This window comes from Typopeltis vanoorti, chromosome 16 (genome assembly GCF_054136105.1).
Source record: "Typopeltis vanoorti isolate ZY-2024b chromosome 16, IOZ_Tvanoo_1.0, whole genome shotgun sequence".
Classification (NCBI taxonomy): domain Eukaryota; kingdom Metazoa; phylum Arthropoda; class Arachnida; order Uropygi; family Thelyphonidae; genus Typopeltis; species Typopeltis vanoorti.
The window spans coordinates 117,947,846-117,969,116 of NC_143564.1; the positions used below are offsets into that span (position 1 = coordinate 117,947,846).

Here is a 21,271-nt window from a genome sequence, read left to right on the forward strand (position 1 = left end):
GAACATGGTGTTAGTAATAACCAGTCCATGTCCTGAGCAGAAATCCAACAGATATTTGCCATTATTATTAGCTTTGCTCTTTTCTCCAAATTTTCCCAAAATATTTTTGTATGTCTCACAATCATTTCCTACTCTACTATTTAGATCCCCAACAAGGACCAACTTTTCCTTTTTCATTGTGTCAGTTGCTTTTTCTAAAGCCTCAAAAAATTCCTCCACTTCTACCTTAGTAGAACCTTCTGTGGGACCATAGGCACAAATAAGTCTCATTGTCCAGTTCCCCATTCTCATATTTGCCCACATTACTCTACTTGAGACTGACTGCCATTCAAGAAGATTAGCCTCGTATTTTGTGTTGAATACTATGGCTACTCCTTCTTTTCCTTGATTGTTATTGCCTGAATATAACATTTTGTATTTATTGCTCAGAAAGATCTCACCAGTTTTGGTCTTTTTTGTTTCAGTCACCCCTATTATGTCGATCTGGTACTTATCTATTATTATTATTATTATTACGGGTATCTCCATGGAGTCAGTAGACTCATCGCGGGAGACCCAAACTAGCAAAACAATATCTGTCATATCTCTTCTTGAATTCATTTACAGATGAAGAGCTCACAACAAAGTCAGGCAATGAATTCCACTCATTCACCACCCTCCAGGCAAAAAACCTTGTTCTGACACCTTTGTTAACCACACTCTTCTTTAATTTCCAGAGATGACCTCTTGTTCTTCCATCACTATCACACAGCTGAAACATTTCCCCTGCATCAATCCTATAAAAACCTTTTAGTAATTTGAATGTTTCTATCATATCCCCTCTTCTTCGCCTATCAGCCAATCTCTGCAATCCACAAGCTCTCAATCTATCAATGTAGGGAGAATTTTTTATATCACTCACCAACTTGGTCACTCTTCTCTGAACCCTCTCCACAGCCTCCTCATCTCCAAGGAATCCAGGTGACCAGACCTGAGCACAGTAATCCAAATGTGGAAGTATCAATGCTTTATAAAGGGGAATAATAACCTCTTTATCTCTGGATGTCAGTGTGTTCCTCAACAACCAAGTAATCCTATGTGCAATCTTGGACACCTTAGCAATGTGTCCTCTGAACTTCATCTCCTTATCTACCAATACCCCTAAGTCCCTAGCCTCATCAATCTCAAAAATAAACTGGCAGTGGTGGGATCTAATTCCTCAGCTAGCTCCATTTCTTTGCCATTCAGGCTTCTTACGTTGATAGTAGCGATCTTTAACTCTGGTGATGTTGAGTTGGGGTTTGTTTTCAGATTTGTTCCAGTAGCTGACTTTTTGCTGTTCGCCCTGGTTCCCTGGCGAAAACAACGGGGACCTTGTTTAACCGGGCGACGCCCCAGTCGGCATGAAATTTTGTCATGTTGTACCATCATTTTTTATTTTGGTTTAACCAATAAGAATACAATTTGGTCGGCTAAATCCCAAATTGCCAGCCCATCCTCGTTCGTTCAGTATCAAAGTAGATACCCAACAGGGTGCACCACGAGAAGGTGAGGATTGGACATTAGGTCAGAAGCCCTGGTCGGTTCTCCGCATTCCTTTAAAGGCTATGTGGAGGTCTCCTCTCAGTTATACAGCTTTGACCCTTAAGCACCACTTGAATTGTGCAAGATTTATTGTTTTTAAGTAAAGCATTGTTGCTGTTATGGCAGCTCATTTTTCTCTTCATGAGTGAAACAAAAACCAAAAGTGTGATGCATAGTGGAGCATGCATGAAGTGAAAAGAACACTATAATGCTATGAGAGAAATGAGGGGATATTTATGAGATCTTTCATATAAATAGAAAAACATTTAAAAGTTATCAACTGCTATGTTACGACAGTACAACTGTTGGGGGGGGGGGGGCAGGTTGATTTTTTTTATTACTACGAAAAGAATGAACAGTCTTTCATATAGAAAGAAAAATAAAGTTCACTTGCCTGTGGCAGGTGGGTGAGTGTATTGCTGGAGCCCTGATTACAGGGATAGAACATAACAGGTATTGTATTTTCAGAGAAGATGGGATATTGCTAATAACAACATTGTGCATTAGCAGATTAGCACAATGAGTGCAAGCCAAGCAATTATTATAAGAGACTTCAACTATGAGGACATAGATTGGAGGAAGGAAAGCAGGTAAGGCAACAGGAAATGGAATTTATACATTTGCTAAGGGGTAATTACCTGAAACAACATGTTATAGAGGATACCATGGGCTTGAGAGTGTTGAATCTGATAATAGCATCAGAAGATATATCAATAACCAACATAGACTTCCTGAAAATGGTGATAGTGACCTTACAGTCTTGTTCTGGAAAGTTGCTAAGCATGTGGAATTCTCTGTCAAGAAAGGGTTTATATTGAACTATAAAGATTATAATTATGACAGACAGGGATGTATCTTAGAGCAGGTCAATGGCTTGAGAAGCTACAAGGAAACTATGCCAGTAGTTCCTTGGAAGTGGTCCGGAATTATTCAAGAGAAGCAGTATCAGACTGCATATCCATGGTCAGGAGGATTAACCAAGCGAGAGTTAATTGGATGAGTAGGGATATAAAGCAAGAACTGAAAAAAAAAAAAGGAAAACATTGTGGAGGGAATATAAAGAAAAGGTGATCAGCATACTCATGAGCAGTACAGAATGCAAGCAAGAAGGAAAATTAGTATAGTAAGAAAGATCAAATCAGATTATGAAAGAAATATAGTTAAGCAGGCCAAAATAAATCAAATAGGAAGAATGACTGTAGATGGATGACTTTAATCAATACTGATAGTAATAAAGTTATAGAAGCAAAAGAAATAGTTGAATTGCTGAGTGATCACTTTGCAAAGATGTATCATCCAGGCAGAGATTTTGCAGTTGCTGATAAGACAGAGACTGATTTAAGAATTGAGATAGAACACTAGGTGCTCAGCATATTGAAAAATATCATTGTGAATACATCAGTAGCACTGAATGGCATGTCAGTTTGTGTGCTACTTAAATGTGCAAGATTATTGACATTGTCTCTGATGAAGTTGCTTAATCTCTGCATTAGCTCTAAGAAGGTTCGAAGAGAGAGTAAGATAGTTCTGTTATATAAAGGTAGCCCCAGTATAGAAGTTGCAAATTAGATAGTATCTCAGAAAAAGATAAACAGTTGAAAAAGTTGGTAAAAATACAGCAGTGGATGGGTAGAGATATGATATTCTGCACTGGGCAGTATGGCTTTGTAAAAGATAAGTCTTTTACAAAGTTTAATAGTTATTTAATCACATATAGTGATTAATATGTGATTAAATAACCTTAGTTATTTAATCACATATTAAAATAGTGACAGCAGAATTAGATAAGAGAAATGGCTACATACTGCATGGAAAACTATTACAAAAGTCAGAGCTAATGGGAATGGAAATAAAGCTGGTATCATGAATATTGAGTGGCTGACAGAGATACCCTAAAGGTATATGATGGAGTGGAATCTAGGAGAATGATAGCAACTAGTGTAGGGCATTAGGGTTTTGTGTACTTGGGTTGATTAATCTGTAATTTGTATACTAATGATATAGGAAAAGATGTAAAGGGGGATGTTATTATTATTATTATTCAGGCCTCCATGGAGTTAAAAGACTCATCGTGGGAGGTCCTTCCTAGGAAACACAAAGTCTATCATACCACTCCTTGAACTCATTAACCGTTCTTTCTCTCACCATTCTATCAAGCCATGCATTCCACGGTTCAACCACGAAAGCAAAGAAATGCAAAGCAGGGATGCAAAGAAACCACTTCTCACCCTCTTGCTCACAGCTTCCTTTTTGCAACTTTCAGGGATGGTCCCTTGCCATCGCTCCTTCCTGCTGTTCAAGCAAAAGAACTCCTCAGTGTCAACCCTGTAACTACCTCTATATTCTGTTGTTTGCTGATGATTCAAACTGGAGAGAAAAGTGGGTGATAAAAGAGAATAATAAGTGATATAGTTATCCTGCATGATGATTTAAATAAATTGGCTTTGTGGACAAAGGATAATTGTCAATTTAATATAGAAAAATGTATGGTCATGCACTTCAGATTGAAAAGGTTGCATACTACATATCACATTGATCATACAGGATTGCAGAAGATTGAGGCTAGGGATTTAGAGATAATGTTGGACAAAGAATTGAAGTTCAGAGAGCATATTGCAAACGGTAAAATAGTTAAAAAGTTTACTTGAATGTCAAAAAATACGCTAACAATAAAGATATGGGGGGGGGGGGTTTCCAGTTTAACTGCTGTGCACAGATTTTGCTGCATTTTTTCCCTTGGTGATCAAGAGTTTGAGAAGAAGATTCAGAATCTAGTGACCTGTGGAATGCCTCCCCTATGAGAATAGGTTGAAGACATGTGGGTTGTATAGTTTAGTTGATAGGTGGAAAAGAGAGGACATGATAGAAACTTAATTATGCAAGAGGTTCTATAAGATTGACAAAATGGAAATTTTTCTATACATGATGAATAGAGAGAGAATCAGAGGATAAGGTTCCTAAGGAGTAGAAAGAAGGCAAAATTGTGCCACTCAACAAGCATGTTTCTAGGACAGAAGTTTCCAATTATAGACCAGTTTGTATAAATGCAGTTGTAGTCAAGGTGTTGGAATAGAATGGAGACATACAACTAGATACATACCAACTGATCAGTGACCGGCAGTATGGATTCCACTACTTGCAATCTATGGCTGATCTTGCTTTCACCACCCACCTCTGGACTCATCTATGGAGAAATTTGGAGAAACTCGTGATTGCCTACGACATTTCAAGAGCATTTGATCGGGTTAGGCACAGGGACCTACTTAACACTGCCATCCTATGATCTGCCTTCCTCATTCTATAACTGTATTGTCAACTTTCTCACTGGTCACTTATTATGTGCCATGGTGGATGGTTTCCTCTCCTCAGATTTCTCCGCCAATACAGGTGTACCCAGCTTTCTTTCACTCTCTTCCTCTTGTATATAAATGACCTGCTCTCACAGACTTCCAGTCCTCTCCATAGCTTTGCTGATGACCTCCTTTTCCTTTGACAAGCCTTGCAGTGCTGAAGTATTAGAATCCCCTATATCTACCATAACTAGGGACCTGAACTCAGATCTCCTAGCTATATCCAGTGGGGCAGTGATGATCCCTCCCTCTCTCTCTCTCTCTCGTACCCACTTCAATCCCTGTCTTACAGACATTGTTTCTGCCTTGTGCCTCTTCTACAGATACTTTCATTTTGAGTGCTCTGCTGAATTGGCCACTAGTATTTCTCCACTCTCCTCCAAAACTGTGAAAAAAAAAAGTCACTGCTAATCAACACCCTTTCACAGTCCATCTTGAAACTCACCGAACCAACTTCACTGCCTCCTCTTTCATTCCATCACTTTTGTCCTTTGGAACAGTCTTTCCACTCTGCTTTTCCCAAAGATTACAACCTTTAGCTGTTCAAGCAAAATGTGAACAGATTCCTCCTTTCTTCTAATTTCATGTACTATAGGTTTTATGGCCTTTCATGTGTGGATCAGATATTAAAACACACACACACACACATACAGAGAGAGAGAGGATTGGGTTGATGGACATAGTATTCTCTTACATTTTATGATAAGGTAATAAATTGTGTTAGGCAAGGGGGATTCATATACAGTGATATTCTTGGACTGTGAAAAAGTGTTTGATAGATTAGCACACAATAGCTTGGTGTACAAATGGCAGAGGATGGGAATAGAGTATATTGAATAGATGTTTTGGATGTGGTTCTCTGAACAATACTGGCTAGTTGTGTACGATAAAGCAGTGTCTCAAAAAAGAAGGTAACCAGTAGCATGCTGTTCTGAGTTCCCTGCTGTTTAACTTGTTTGTAAATGATATATCATGTGGACTGACTGAGGATCTTAAATTATTTGCTGATGATGAAAATTTGGGGAGGATTTTAAGTAGCACAGCATATGTTAATTCCATTCAGGAAGATTTGAATAGACTTTTGACTTGGACAAAGGAGTTGGGTTATAGTTTTAATATTGCATTTTGGGTTTAGAAATATAAGGCTGTGTATTATATTGACAGTGCTGTACTGCAGGATGTGGATGAGATTCAAGATTTGTGAGTGATGTTTGACAATTGATTGAAGTTTAGAGGGTATATTGGAAGTGTTGCAAACATTGCACATTTTAGTGTTGCTATGATAAGTATAATAAATTTAGTTTAATCCTTTCTCCAAGTGTGAGCAAACAAAGTTTGCACCTGAAAATATCTTCAGGACGGGGGTAAGGTAGTACAACACCAGCAACTCGTAGCAAAGGTGGACCAAGCTAACATCACTCCTATCTCAGTATCTCCCATAATGCAAAATCATTGCTATTGCATATGTCGAAACTGGTCTGGGTAGTAGCCCTTCCCTAAATGCAGTGTTTCTCAAACTTTTTTCGACTACGGAACACTTCACAAATCCTGAAATTTTGACAGAACACCTTGGTTATTTTGTAATGTATAAATTAATAATTAATTGGTAATTTAGCTGACTTTTCATTATTAACCAATAATTGATAATTCATAATTAATTAAACATCAATTAAACCATTATTAAATTAATTTGTACTGACAAATTAATTTAAAAATGACAAATTCCAGAACTATTGACCTGTTCCATTTACCAGAATACCTATTCACCTTTCACGACACACCAGTGTTCCAGGGAACACTGGTTAAGAACCACTGCCTTAATGCATAGCATTATACATATCTGCAAGGAGATGTGGTTTTGCATTATGGAAGATACTGAGATAGGAGTGATGTTAACTTGGTCCACCTTTGCTACTAGTTGCCTGGTGTTGTACTACCTTACCCCAGTCCTGAAGATATTTTCAGGTGCAAACTTTGTTTGCTCACACTTCAATAAAGGATTAAACTAAATTTATTATGATAAGTAGTACACTTACATGTATGAATAAGAAGGTGGATATGCTACTGAATTAAGCACTGGTCAGAATACATTTGGACTCTTGTGCTGATTTGGTCACCTAGTTTTCATTGTGATATGGAAATATTAGAGAGAGTCCAGAGACGATTGACTAAGCAGTATCAAGGCTCAGTAATGTTGGCTATTGAGAGAGGTTGAAGAAAAGGGTATTGCAGAGTTTGTGAGATAGGGGAAAAAGAGGTGATATGATAGTGATGTTTAAGTTAGTAAATTAATAACTTATAACCTGGCAAATTGTTGACAGGTATCACAACTAAATGATCTACGTTTGATTAATGAAGGGTTAGAGCATGTTGAAATGCGATGTAATCCATCGTGTTCATCGTACATAATAATGGTTTTGTATGTCTAGCAATATGATAAACACTGCCAGCATTTCAGTTTTAAGTTAGTGAGGATATTTTATCAGATCAATCTAGAGTTGATTATAAAAACACTAGAAGACGAGAGGAGAAGAACCAGAGGCCATTCCTGGAAGCAATGTAAGAGTGTGGTGAAGAGGGGGGGGGGGGGGTTGAGGAGTAGGATTTTTTACATGGAGAATTGTGATTGAATGGAACACATTACCAGAATATGATGCAGGGAGTGTTAATGATTTAAGATTCAGTATAATGTGTTGCCAGTTGAATGACCCTCCCATGACGAGTCTTCTGACTTCACAGAAGATGCAATAATAATAATACAGTACTCTGGTATGGTAAGAATGCATCTTTACATAATTTTGGATTTCCTTTTTGCCTCATCATCTTGTGGCAATTATGCTGACATTTATATGTCAACGGTGTCAGTAGAGGTGCTACTTTTTAGTTTTATATCTTTCACTTTCTCAAATATCTTGAACTGTGTACAGTATAAGTAGTGTAATTTTAATAACTGCAGATGTATTTTACAGATACTGATGATAAAGCTGTGGATGTAAACCTTAATAAGACAAACAAAACAGTAAGTATTATAAAAATTATTATTATTACACACTATCCTGAAACTGTGAATAATATAATCAAGCATTGCTTAAAAACTAGTAAATTTTAACTGTTCAAAATATTTCAGAATTCATGTAAATATATTTCAATGAATTCAAATACATGAGTCATAATTTTATACCAAACTAAAGTAACCTAAAAAATTGCTTTAAAAAAAATTCAGTTGTGTTTCATTAGTTATATACTTTTTTATTTGATTCTTACTAAAAACTACTAATCCAATATTTTATTTCTTCTAAATTTTGATCTTTGATATAATCAGTACTTATAGTATACCATAGTTACAGCAAACTAACTCACTGCATTGAACTAGCTCAATAGCAGTGTTAAGATCATTATTATTATATCTATCAGAAAAATGGAAATTGATCAAAAAAAAAAAAAAAAAGGAGGCTAAACTAAATAGTTTTCAAACAAAATACTTTTGTCCCAATGTATGACAAACAATGAATTATAATGAATACTGAGCAAAAAAAAGGCTGGCCTGGTTGGCCAAGCCTTAGCATATCCGATAAAATGGATGTTTGTGATTATCCATGAAAATACTAGTTGTGGTGGTGGGCAGCAGATGGCATTAGTGTAAATGATGGTGGTAGTTGCGGTTCACTGGAGTGGGTGAATTGAGTGGTAGAGATGGACAGTTGTAGAGTAGGTACCCTCCCTTGATGAGTCTTTGGACTCCTTGTAGGTATCACGTAATAATAATAAAGTAGTACCAGTGGGGGGTTGGAAATATACTGAAAATGCATAGTAGACATATTTCAAAAATAGCTTTGATATGGATGGATCACTGAAGGAAAAATGATAAGGAGGGAGCCCTAAACTACCTTGCCAGAGAATAACAAAAAGGGAAAAAAGAATGGCTGGTTGTTGAGGGCAGCAGAATTAGTGATGTATCACAGAAGTAACTGGAGAACACAGATCTCGGCATTATTTGTCATGAAGTATGAAGAGGATAAGTACTACCTGCAAAAAGTCTACACAATTAATGACATTCAAAACAAATTTCATTAAAGCAAATCTTCCATTATAATAAACTGTTCCTTTGATATCTATATATTACATATTCTTTAGCAAGAATTTATTGTTTTTTTTTTTTTAAGAGTAAATATATCCCTCTTTTGATGTCAACATCGAAGATATTCTTTCAATATACATGCAGTTTTGCTCATTAAATAATCTGAAAAAATTCATATAAAAGTAAAGAGCAACCATAGAAATACTAATCATTTATTTATTTGCAATATAATCTCCCTTTAACTCGATATAACATTTACATCGAGCATACAAATTTTTGAAACACCACTGGTAGGCTTATAAAGCTATATATAGCATTGAGCTCAGCAGTCACACTCTTCTGGTTGGCTTTCACTAAGTCAAACCCACATCTTTTAAATTTTGTTATCAATTTACAAAAGAAAAGTCTGCCAGTGCCGAATCCAGAAAATGTAGTGGGCTATCGAGTGTTGTGGTAAATTTGGAAGAATATCTTATTGGAATGTCTGTTAACATATCAACCCTCAGCTATTCAAGCAAAATGTGAACAGACTCTTCCATTCTTCTTGCCCACACATGGTACTAATGTGCTTATAGGTCTTGTGGCCTTTCATGTGTGGATTAGATAAATAATAATAATAAACTTTTTAATTTCTTATTGTAGTCATCTGTTATGCATTTTCTTTGTCTTTTATTATAACTATGTAATAGTTCAGTTTTAGATATCTCAAGGCTGTCATTTTTTCCTTGGATATGTTACATTTGGGAGAAGGGTGCATATTTTTAGCAAGGTCAAGGCTTATTGCCTAATAATGTTGACTTCATTTGGCAGTAGTCTTTTGATGGCTAATTCGATGTTCATAGGATTTTTTTCAGAATTATTACAAAGTTGATTCTTTTGCTTACAATATTTGTTTTATTGGCCGAAAGTGTATAATCTGACAGTGTTGAACTTCCTCGTTAAAATTTCTTTTATTGTTGTTAAATATTTTCAGGTTCACTTTTGGCTGAAAGCCATTCCATAAATGAATGCCCAAATAACAGGTGTGAACTGCTTGGAAAGCTTAAGGCAAAAGTTATAACATCCTGTGTTGAGAATGCTGAGGATTTTGGAGGCATTTTGTATTTGTTCCTTTAGTAGATACAGGCTTGCATTGTATAGATTTCTGAGTGGTCAAAGAGAGTGAAAGTTTTGTTTAATCCTCTGATATTAGACTATTGTCAATGCAGCATAAGAAAAAATCAGGAATGTTGGGAGAGTTGAAGGTTTCTATTAATACAACTGATCAACCATTGTCTGCACAGTTAGCCTAGTGGCTGTGCTCTTCACAACCATATGCCAGGGGAAGGAGTGTCTGAGGTTCAATTCCCGTCGAAGACGTGAGGAGCTGAAGGATCTTTCTTTGCCATAGCCAAGTTAGCCGGTCTTGGGCGTGGACATTAAGTTTTTTCTCCCCGGTTTATCCTGGGGGTTTTTCATCCCACAAAGCAGGCAAACCGGCCTTGAGAACTCAACACTACAGGACATAGGATGCACTGGGGCATAGGGCTGACCACCTATCCTGTGAATGGTTTGAGGCCCGATGATTAATAAGCCCTCGACACTGCAAGGTAAAAAAAGGAAGATAAAACAGTTTAACAACTTTGCAGTGACAATGAACAGTTAAAACAGTTCATTGTCTCTGCACAGTTTAAGAAATAGTCTGTTTAGAAATGCTTTCTGCTTGATACATAAGTTTTTTAATTAGAAAAAAATTTAAAGTCAGTGAAAATAGAAATGCAATAAATGATCAAGGGATTTTAAGGAAAGCAATATCAAATTTCATAATTAAGATCAGGAAAATAAATCAGGTTGAAATAAATGGGTGAGCAGTATAATTAAACAGGAACTGAAAAAAAAAAAAAAAAATTGTAGGAAGAACATAAGGAGAAATGTGATGACCCAGAAAAGATGAAATACATAGGAAAATCCTAGAATGAGATTAAGAGAGAAGCAAAGAACAGAGTCTAATGGAGAGCAATGATTAAGGCCTAATACTTCATAGGAAGTAAAAGTAAAGTAAGTAGTGATGACCATAGTTCATGAGCAGTACAACAGTACAAAGAAGAAATCGTTCACTGCCATGGATTCCAGAACAAGTTTGCTATCAACATGTGGGCAGGCATCATTTGTGATGAGATACTTCTCATCGGAAGAAGATACTTCTTCCATCCTGCCTGAATGGCCCCTTTAGTTTGTACTTAACATTCCTTCAAGAGACACTGCCACAGTTGTTGGAAGATGTCGGAACATTAGGCCACACATGGTTTCAACATAACAGTGTACCACCATGCTTTTCACGTGATGTCAGACATCACGTGAAAACTCCACAAAACGTTCAGTGGGCGATAGATTGGCAGAGGTGGCCCAGTGGTGTGGCCTGCACATCCACTGAATTTAACTCCATTGGACTTTTGTTGTCTGAGACCACATGAAGAGCCTTGTATACAAAACCTCTGTGGAATCAGTAGAAGATTTCTTTGCATGGGTACTGATTGCATTGTGTGGGATCCAAACCATGCCAGGCACTTTTGAAAGAGTGCACCAGAACTTGCTTCATAGGTGTAATGCAAGTTGTGAAGTTGGTGGTCACAGCTTTGAGCACCTTTTGCAAATATTTATGAAATTAAAATGAAATTTCCCCCGTGTCTGATGCTTATGTTCTTTGTGATGTGCATGTGAAATATTTTTGACCTGTACCATTGCAATGCTGCATTTGGAGACATGAATTGTTAATCAAAACCTGATCTATCCCCGACACCCCCCTATGTATCCTAGAAGTTTGTAATGGGTATTCTGAAACATCCTGTATATATGTATAACATTTTTCCCTCCTTCAGGATTTTTGTTTCAGTGCTTAGTACATTAATAAAATCTTTCGTTTAGAGATATATCATCATCTGCACAATGAAGTAGCATGTATACTTGCAGAATAATATTCTAAAATATGACAAAATAATTATAAGTCATGACCACCTACACGTGTTGACCTGTACTATTGCAATGCTGCATTTGGAGACATGGGTTGTTAATCAAAAACCTGATCTTGGGTAATGTTAGATATTGTTTACTGAACACTTTTAAGCAATACTTTGCAAGAAAATTACTTTTGCAGTGAATTATGAAAGGAATTTATTGAAAAATTATTGGCAAATTGTTTTTTGATCAATTGCATTTGTGACAAATTTCCATACAGTAATTGGTGTTTGATTAATTGTTTATTCAATGAAATACCTCAGAGGTAAAATTCTGTGTAAAATTCTATTTACCATTATTGTCTTTACTCCGATCATGTATGTCTGACATACATGATTGGAGTAAAGACAGTAATGTATATCTTTACTCCCCCCAAACATGTATGTCTGACTGGAATTCATTTCGTACTCTGCTATTGAGATCACCCACAAATTATAATATACCTTATTACTGTTATACAACATTAAAATATGTTGTATTTTCAGATACTGTTGTAAATTTAAATAAGGATAATATATTAATTCTAAACAACTCCTAATTGATCTAGTCCTGAAGAACATATTCTGTCTTCTTTGCATCTTTAGTTGAAAAATAAGCACAGTAATCTACTAACATGTCTGGACCTTATATACATTGATATATATATATATATATATACACACACTAGGAGGGCTCTGCCCCCCCGAGTTTGGGATAGTAAGCTGGTTCTCCTTCAATTCTGATGACATGAGACAATAATGTGTTTGTGTCATGAAGGCAAACACATTGTTGAACGTTTCAAAACAATGAAGAGACAAAAAAACGTGACATAAAAACATTTCAAATTTCGGCTTATCTTTTGTATATTGGGTTGTTGCAAATGAAATGGCCGTTGAATGACTGTCAAGTTTCTACTGGTTGCTGAAGAAAGCAAGCACTGAGGTATATACAAATTTTTAATGTCTTGTGACAGCGTCACATGTGGGTGATGTAATTGTAATATTTGTTTCGTTCAATGAGCATTAAACATTGAATATTACCGACATCAAGTCAATCATGGAACCAGTGAATTAAGTTTGCTATACCTTTACGAGTTCAAATTGGGAAATTCTGCAGCAGCTGCAGTAAAAAAACATCAATAAAGCATTTGGTGGAGGAACAACTAATGAGAGATCCACTCGGCGTTGGTTTGCAAAATTTTGCTCAGGAGATTTGAGGCTACAAAACGAACCCCGTGGCCATCGTCCTTCCTCCATTGATTCGAATGAATTAAAGGATTTAATCGAATCAGATCCACTACAAACTGTAAGAGAGATCGCCCACTGAATGTACACTTCTCAACTGTTTCACAGCACTTGGCAATAATAGGAAAAGTAAGGAAGCTCGACAAGTGGGTGCCTCATGAACTCACTGATGAAAACAAAGCATGCCATTTGGAAGTGTACTCTTCTCTCTCTCTCTCTTAAGAAGTAAAGAAGAAACGTTCCTGCAACGAATTGTGACTGTGGATGAGAAGTGGATATTCTACGACAATCGTACACGTTCGTCGCAGTGGTTGGGAGTGAACGACGCTCCGGGAAGGACTCCAAAGGCACCTCTGCATCCAATGAAGATGTTTACTGTATAGTGGTCTTCTGCTGGTGTTATTTACTACTCATTCCTTCCATGAGGTGAAACGATAAATGCAGCTCGATATTGTACAGATATGCGGCAAATGCATGACAAATTGTGCCTTATGCAACCAGCACTTGTGAATAGACATGGAGTCCTATTGCTTCAGGATAATGCCGACCACATACAGCAGTGTCAACCATACAGCAAGTCAACAATTTGGGATACGAAATTGTGCCTCATCCTCCATACTCTCCTGACATTTCCTCAACAGATTACCATTTTTCCCTTCACTTGAGCCATTTTTTTCCAAGAAATGCTTTGCCAACGATGCATCAATTTATCGGGCAGTGGAGGACTTCATCACTTCCAGAGACACTGATTTTTACAAATGTGGTATAAATGACCTTGTCACATTGCAACAATGCATTGATGCTGCTGGAGATTACTTTGATTCAACAGGTATTCTTCTTCTTTTTATTCTCTTCTTTTTCAATCCTTAAAATCAGCCATTTCATTTGCAACAACCCAATATATATATATATATATATATATATATATGTTGTTCATGTCTTTTCTGTTATCTATTAAAAAAAAAAAAATGAATAACTGAGTTTCTGGTGATCTGGGTAATTTTTAAGATAATCTTTTGAAAACATCAAATGTTAGTTTGACAAAATTCTGATGAATTAAGACCATGTGCAATTCTGCTTAATTATAAAATGAAGCACTTTTTAAAATAGTGTACAATCAACACTCACTGTAGCTATTTTTTCTATTTTGTTCTGGTGGAAGTTTTGCAACAGTAAAAATTAGTAATTTTTCTGTAATGAGAGATAAATGTTATTAAGTAAAAAGACATTTTCTGAATTTTTTTTTTACTAAAATCTTGCAATAGTGTTAATCTTTAAAGGAACTTGTGGCATAATGATCATTTAGAAAAAAAACACATGATAAAACACAGTAATACACTTTAATTGATATTAACAGTACTACTGAAATTACCCAAAATATTTGTGCAATTTCATTAAGTCTGTTATTGTGTTTATCTTGTTTTTTCTTTAGTTGATTGTAATAATTTTTGTAATGGAATTTATATCATTTATTGTTCTGCAGCTTTCCCCTGTGGATGTTCAGAAAAATATTAAAGAGGCATCAGTTAGTTTTGATGAACCAGCAATAACTTCCAATGCACTAGTTGGCTCTAATAAGGTAAAGTATAATTTCATGTTCTGAAATTGACACCTTGCAAATTTTAAACCATTTTATAAAACTTTAAAATATATAAATTCTCAAAGTCTGGTAGCCCTGTAGAAAATGGTATTTGCATTACAAATGCCATTTCAACTGATAGCACTAGTCCGTCTTGGGAGGGTGAGGGGGGGGGAACATTCTAAGTTTTGTTCTGGTGTCTATGACTAGAGGAACCGTTTATAAGGCTTTATTCTATGAGTTCCAGAGTTAGTCTCGGGCATGGGCAAGCAGGTTTTTCTTTGCAGAGCTCAGGATTTTCATCTGATAAACGCAAGAAAAATTAACAATAGGACTTGCACTATTTCAGATAATAATAAATACTGCTAAGGTTAGGGTTACCAGTTGAAAGAATGGCTGTACATTACACCCTTTGATTGGAAGAGATCCAAGTTCTATTCTTGTTATAACAAAAGGAATTTTTATATGAGTTTTTTCAATTGAATGTGAGTTAGCCAATCACATACGGAAGTAGCAGAGGTTTTCTTCCAGAGTGAGAATAAGTGAGAGATGTTACATTAAGTGATGGGAGAATGGAGGTTGAATAAACTGAGGTGCTTAAAATATTGCAGAACCGCTTAATCAGCTCCTCTGATTAAGCTGTTTAATTTAAGCCTCAATACTGGGAAGGTGCCACTGGAATGGAAAGAGGGTAAAATATTAATTTTGCTTAAAGAAGAGTCCATGACAGAATATCTAATTATCTAGTAGCAAATTATAGGCCAATCATCATCTCAGGAGTAGTGGTTAAGCTATTAGAGAAATTGTTGAAAGGCAGAATTCAGGATTGGGTGGGCGGGAATGTGATACTCTTTAAGTGTCAACATTATGGTTCTCACCTTAATAATTTGCTTACTTTTTACAATAAAGTGACATTGGAGTTGAATAAGGGAAATGCTACTCAGTGATATTGCTGGACTTCTGTCCAGCAATATCACAGTAGCCATTTCCCTTATTCAACTCCAGTGTCTCAAATGTTCACAAAAGCATTTGACATAGATCTGTTTCATAAATTGGAGTAAATGGGCATGAATATGAATCTGGTTATTTGGATTAGAGTCTGGCTGATGGACAGATATCAAAGAGTGATATATGGAGGAGAAGGCAGATAATCAGTGGTGTACCAGAAGGCTTAGTACTTGGTCCTCTGTTTATTTTGTACATCAATGTTATAGGAAATGATTTGAGAGAAAATATTCAGTTGTTTGCTGATGATGCTAAATTGGGAAAAATGATGCAGAGATCCTGTAGGAAGGTTTTAACTACTAGCAGTGTGGGCAAAGGTAAATGGCTACCAGTTTAATGTGGCCAAATATAAGACCAAATTAAGAAGAAATCAGAAGTTGTGTACTATATAGATGGAAATGAACTGCAGGAAACTGATGAGGCCAGGGACTTTGGGATTATTGTGGACAAGGAGTTGAAGTTTAGAGAACATATTGTGAATGTAGAAAAACAGCAGATCGGATTAGATTATTGAAGAACTCACTAACAAGCAGGGATAGAGAAGTTATTGTTCCCCTATATAAAGCTACATCTGTGTGTGTATATGTATGTATATAATATATATATATATATATATATATATATATATATATATATATGCAGATCTGAACACCCAGATTCCATGGAGATGAAGAAGTGGTGGAAAGGATCCAGCAGCAAGTGACAAAGATTATTGCTGATGTGAGAAAAGATTGATGATCTGTGGTCTTCAAACTAGCTGATAGACAAAAAGCATAGACATGATTAAAAAGATTTTATAGGATTGACACTGAAGACTTTTTTTTTCAGTACATGGCAAGAAGGGAAAGAATAAAGGATCACTCATGGAAATTATGTTAGAGCATGCTTATCAAGGGTGTCAGGATGAAGTTTTTTCTTGTAATGTGGTGAGTGGGTTGAATGAACTGCCAGAAGTCATCATGAGTGCTTTATCACTGAATGAGAGGTATGATCAGTATATAGGTATGATACCACTCCTTAACTCTTTAACTGCTGATTTTATATTCTACTGACATTGTCCCATGTGCTCAATTAATTTTGCAAAAATTTATAAATAAAATCAATTAAAATTCTTACCTTAACTGAAGTAAGAAGTCCAGACAGCTAATGGAGATGACATGTCAGCCATTATACATAACTTTCCATTTTCATGGAGTGTGCATGCTTTCCAAGAAGTTTGATGTATGATTGACAGCTGACAGAGAGAGCATTCAGTATCGAGGTAATGGAAACAACAAGAGAGTATTTTGGTATGAGAGAACCGAGGACAAACAAGAGGAGAGCTAATAGATGCCATATTGCGACATCCCTGAAATTCCTGCAGTCACGCGGTTTATGCATCGTGCTGCATATGAATAGTTGCACCAGTTCAAATTTTTTTCTTTAGATGTCATACAAGGACAGAAAAACAAGTCAAATAAACTTCAATTGGTTGGCAATAGATGGAGGAACCTACCCGTGAAGTTTGAATATCTTGCGATTCTTTCCATACTAAAAAAATTGTCTGCATATGGGAGACGCGCCAACCGTACATATATGGGCTCAGCAAAGGAGGTGTGTATTTCCGAGCCTGTAATAATACGTTCTCAGCAGTTAAAGGGTTAAATGAGTATTACACATTGAAAGTTCAAATTGAGTTAACTCGATCGTAACAAAGTCACCATTTTTTCTGCGCTCGAGTTAACTCGACCGTAGCAGTTAAAGGGTTAAACCAATTCAACATCTGCATATTCATCACCCTATCAGACATTGTTGTGTGAATAATGTCTAGTGTGAAAACAATGGAACTCCCATAATGAATCTTCGGACTCCATGGCTATACCTGTATAGTAATAATAATAAATTCTTGTGTGTGTGTGTGTGTGTGCGTGTGTAGTCTATGATACCACTCCTTAAACCAATTCAACATCTGCATATTCATTACCCTATCAGGTAATTAATTTCACAATTCAACCACCCTGTATGGGGGAGAAAAAAAAAAAAGGAAAAAAAAAACTAATTCTCACCCTCCTATCCTTGTTCTGTGGCTCCATAGCTCACTTGGAAGAATGACTGTACATTGCAACCTTTGAATGGGAAAGACCTGAGTTCTGTTATCATCCTCATGAGAGGAAATGTTATATGGGCTTTTTCAAATGAAGTTCAGTTAGCTGATCTCATATGAAAGTAGAAGGATGTTTTCTACCAGAAACTTGTTTTTCATCCCGCATATACACAAATCGGCAAGGAGAACACATATAGAATTTATGGGCAATAGATGGCAATGGTAGATGATGGTAATGGTGTTCTTTGTAGTTAGTGGATTAAATGTTGATGTGAAATTGTAGAGTATCCCTACATTGGTGAGTCCTTGCTGTAATAATAATATTGCTGAAGCACTAGTGTGGTGCCTTGAGCAATGCTATTATTATTATTAAGAGAGACCTCCACGGAGTCAGAGACTCATCGAGGGAGGCCACATACTACATACACCAGCTATCATACTTATTCTTGAATTCATTCACACTACTTGCACTCACAACATCCATTCCAATCATGCACCACACTATGAAAGAAAAATCTAGCCCTCACCCCCCTTCTTAGCAGCATTCATTCTCAGCTTCCAAGGATCCCTCTTGTCCTTTCAACACCCTTCATAAATTGAAAAATTCCATCAACTGAAATTCTGTATGACCCTTTCAAAAGTTGGTAAGTCTCAATCATATCACCCCTCTTTCTCCTGTTTGCTAGTATCTGCAGTCTACAAATTCTCAATCTATCTTCATAATCAGTATTCCACAATACTGATATCATTATTAACACTCACCTTTGCACTCTTTCCACTGTATCAGAATCACAATGGAATCCAGGAGACCAGACCTGCATACTGTAGTCTATGTGAGGTGTTATCAAGGCCTTGTAAAGAGGCAAAATACATTGCAATCTTTTTTTACAAGGCCCTTGAACTTCAATTCCATATCTACTAACGCTCCAAGATCCCTAGCCTGATCAGTTTCTTCTAGCACAATCCCACCAATATAATACAGCATTGGATATCTAATCACGCCGAAGTGAATGACTTTGCATTTACCGACATTGAACTGACACCCATTTTCCCATGCCCACAATTTCAGCCTATTCAAATCATTCTGCAAAAACTGCTGATAAGGCGTTTTTGCAGAATGTATTCAAGTGTTGAAGTCAATGTATTCAAAGTTGTTCCCTCGTTGGCTACATTGTTAGACGTGTGCATGCGTATAGCATCTCGTGAGCGCCAGTATTTGATCACAACAGAGTGACAGTCTGAAAGGTTGTAGGTAGGGTAATCAGGAATACTGCTGATAAGCAGTTTTCCCCCAGTTTATCTGGGGTTTTTCATCCCTCAAACAGGCAAACCAGCCCCGTGAACACACATGGATTACAATCATGAACATTGCCCTTAGGGGATGCAGCAGAGGAGACAATGAGATTTCTCTTCTGACATCAAGCCTCTCCTGGCATAAACGCATCACAACCATTGCATCCTCAGCTTCTAAAAAACTTGGATTTCTCTTTCACTCAAGACGTTACTTCACCCCTGAACAGCTGTTAACCTTACACAAATCACAAATCCTCTCAACCATTGAATACTGCTCCCACATATGAGGTGGGGCCCCCAAAAGCTCCCTCAAAATGCTCGACTCAATACAAAGGAGAGCAATCAGACTTATTAATGATCCATCTCTTACCAACTCATCCCCCCCCCTCAACTTTCGCACAATTGGTCTCTGCACTGTGTGTTTTCTATTTCGGATGAACATGGAAAATGTTCATCCGAAATAGCATCAATAATTCTCCCACTTAGTACTAAGCTTGTTGGAACATGTGCAGCTGCTGCTCAACATCCCTACACAGTGCACCTTGAAACCCACAGAACAAGTTTCTTCTCCTCCTCTTTCATCTCTGCAACTGCTATACTATGGAACAGTCTTCTCCTTGATGTATTCCTTAAGGAATACAATATATAGTCATTCAAATCCGATGTGAACAAGTACCTTCTTTCCCAACCCGTACACGGTACTAATGTACTATAAATTGATCTACCAACCTCTCATGTATGGGCCCAAAAAAAAAAAGGAGAGAGATAGAGACAAGTGACTAACACAATATCAAGGCTGTGGAATATTAGCAATGGAGAGAGATTGAGGAAATATAGATTGCATAGTTTAGTGATAGGAACGCTTTTTATAGAACTCTTAAGAAAGAAATCATTCTTAGCTTCCAAAGAAAAAAAGAAAAGAAACAAAGTTAAGAATATCCAAAAGCCATTGAAATAAAAACATTCTGATTGTCCACCACTGCAATATAATATCTTAAGTTTAGCAGTTCCCCAGCAACGAAAAACTTTCAACCAATGAAAATACCTTAACAGCATTAACACAGCCTACATAATGTACAATACGAAATTTTGTTCCTTTATTCTGATGACTTTTTTTTATATTGCTCATGAAAGGTTATTTGTGCAAAGCGCTATAGTAAATTTGGTACTGTGGGTGGGCTAAAGATTTTTTTTTTTTCTATTTTTTATCAATTTATATATATATATATATTTAAAAAGAATTGAATGACTTTAACTGAGAGAAATGGAAAAAATCAGTTTATTATAACTACACAATTAGTTTCAGCTTTTTTAAACAGCCTTCGTCAGGTGCACATTATAAAAGAAATAACCATTAAACATGGGAGAAAAAACTGTAAACATCGCATAAAGTAAATGTATATATTTAACGTTAAAATGTTGAAGTCAATGTATTCAAAGTTGTTCCCTCGTTGGCTACATTGTTAGACGTGTGCGTGCATATAGCATCTCGTGAGCGCCAGTATTTGATCACAACAGAGTGACAGTCTGAAAGGTTGTAGCTTAGGTTGTTATTTAGATGTATAGGGTTGAGGATGATTTCCTTAGATTCTATAATCTTCCTTTCCAATTTGTCATGGCAACGGTAAATGTTGTTAGATTTGTCCCAAAGGATAGTATGGCTATGGTTTTCTTCATCAGAATTGGCCGAAAACAAAACATGGTTAGATAAAGCACTGGCACATGTTCTCTTGTAAGCGATGTCCCTCTTGTGTTCCTCAATGCGTAACTCTATTGACTTATCTGTTTAGCCAAATGTGAGAACAGTATTCGATAGCTGGGTGGATTTGCGATTTGTATAAGGTTAACAGCTGTTTTGAAGTGAAGTAACGTCTTGAACGAAAGAGAAAGCCTAGTTTTTTGGAAGCTAAGGATGCAATGGTTGTGATGTGTTTATGCCAGGAGAGGCCTGATGTCATGGTAATTCCGAGAAGAGAAATTTCATCTTGTCTGGGAATTTAAGTGTTATCAAAAATAATGCTGGGAGATAATGGTTCTTTTTTGTGGGAAATAAGACAGAACTGGGTTTTACTAGCATTGAAGTTGACGAGGTTATCTGAGCCC

The 21,271-nt window shown here is 36.5% G+C and overlaps 1 protein-coding gene across 3 annotated transcripts in view; it reads left to right on the plus strand.

Annotated features, from left to right (window-relative positions):
* LOC150098282 (uncharacterized) overlaps positions 1-21,271 on the plus strand; it is a 709,319-nt gene that overhangs the window by 553,344 nt on the left and 134,704 nt on the right. For all 3 annotated transcript variants that reach the window (XM_090406261.1, XM_090406264.1, XM_090406263.1), the window contains 2 exons: positions 7,883-7,932; positions 14,692-14,787. In XM_090406261.1, the coding sequence (XP_090262387.1) occupies positions 7,883-7,932; positions 14,692-14,787 (146 nt within the window). The remainder of the gene's footprint in view (positions 1-7,882; positions 7,933-14,691; positions 14,788-21,271) is intronic.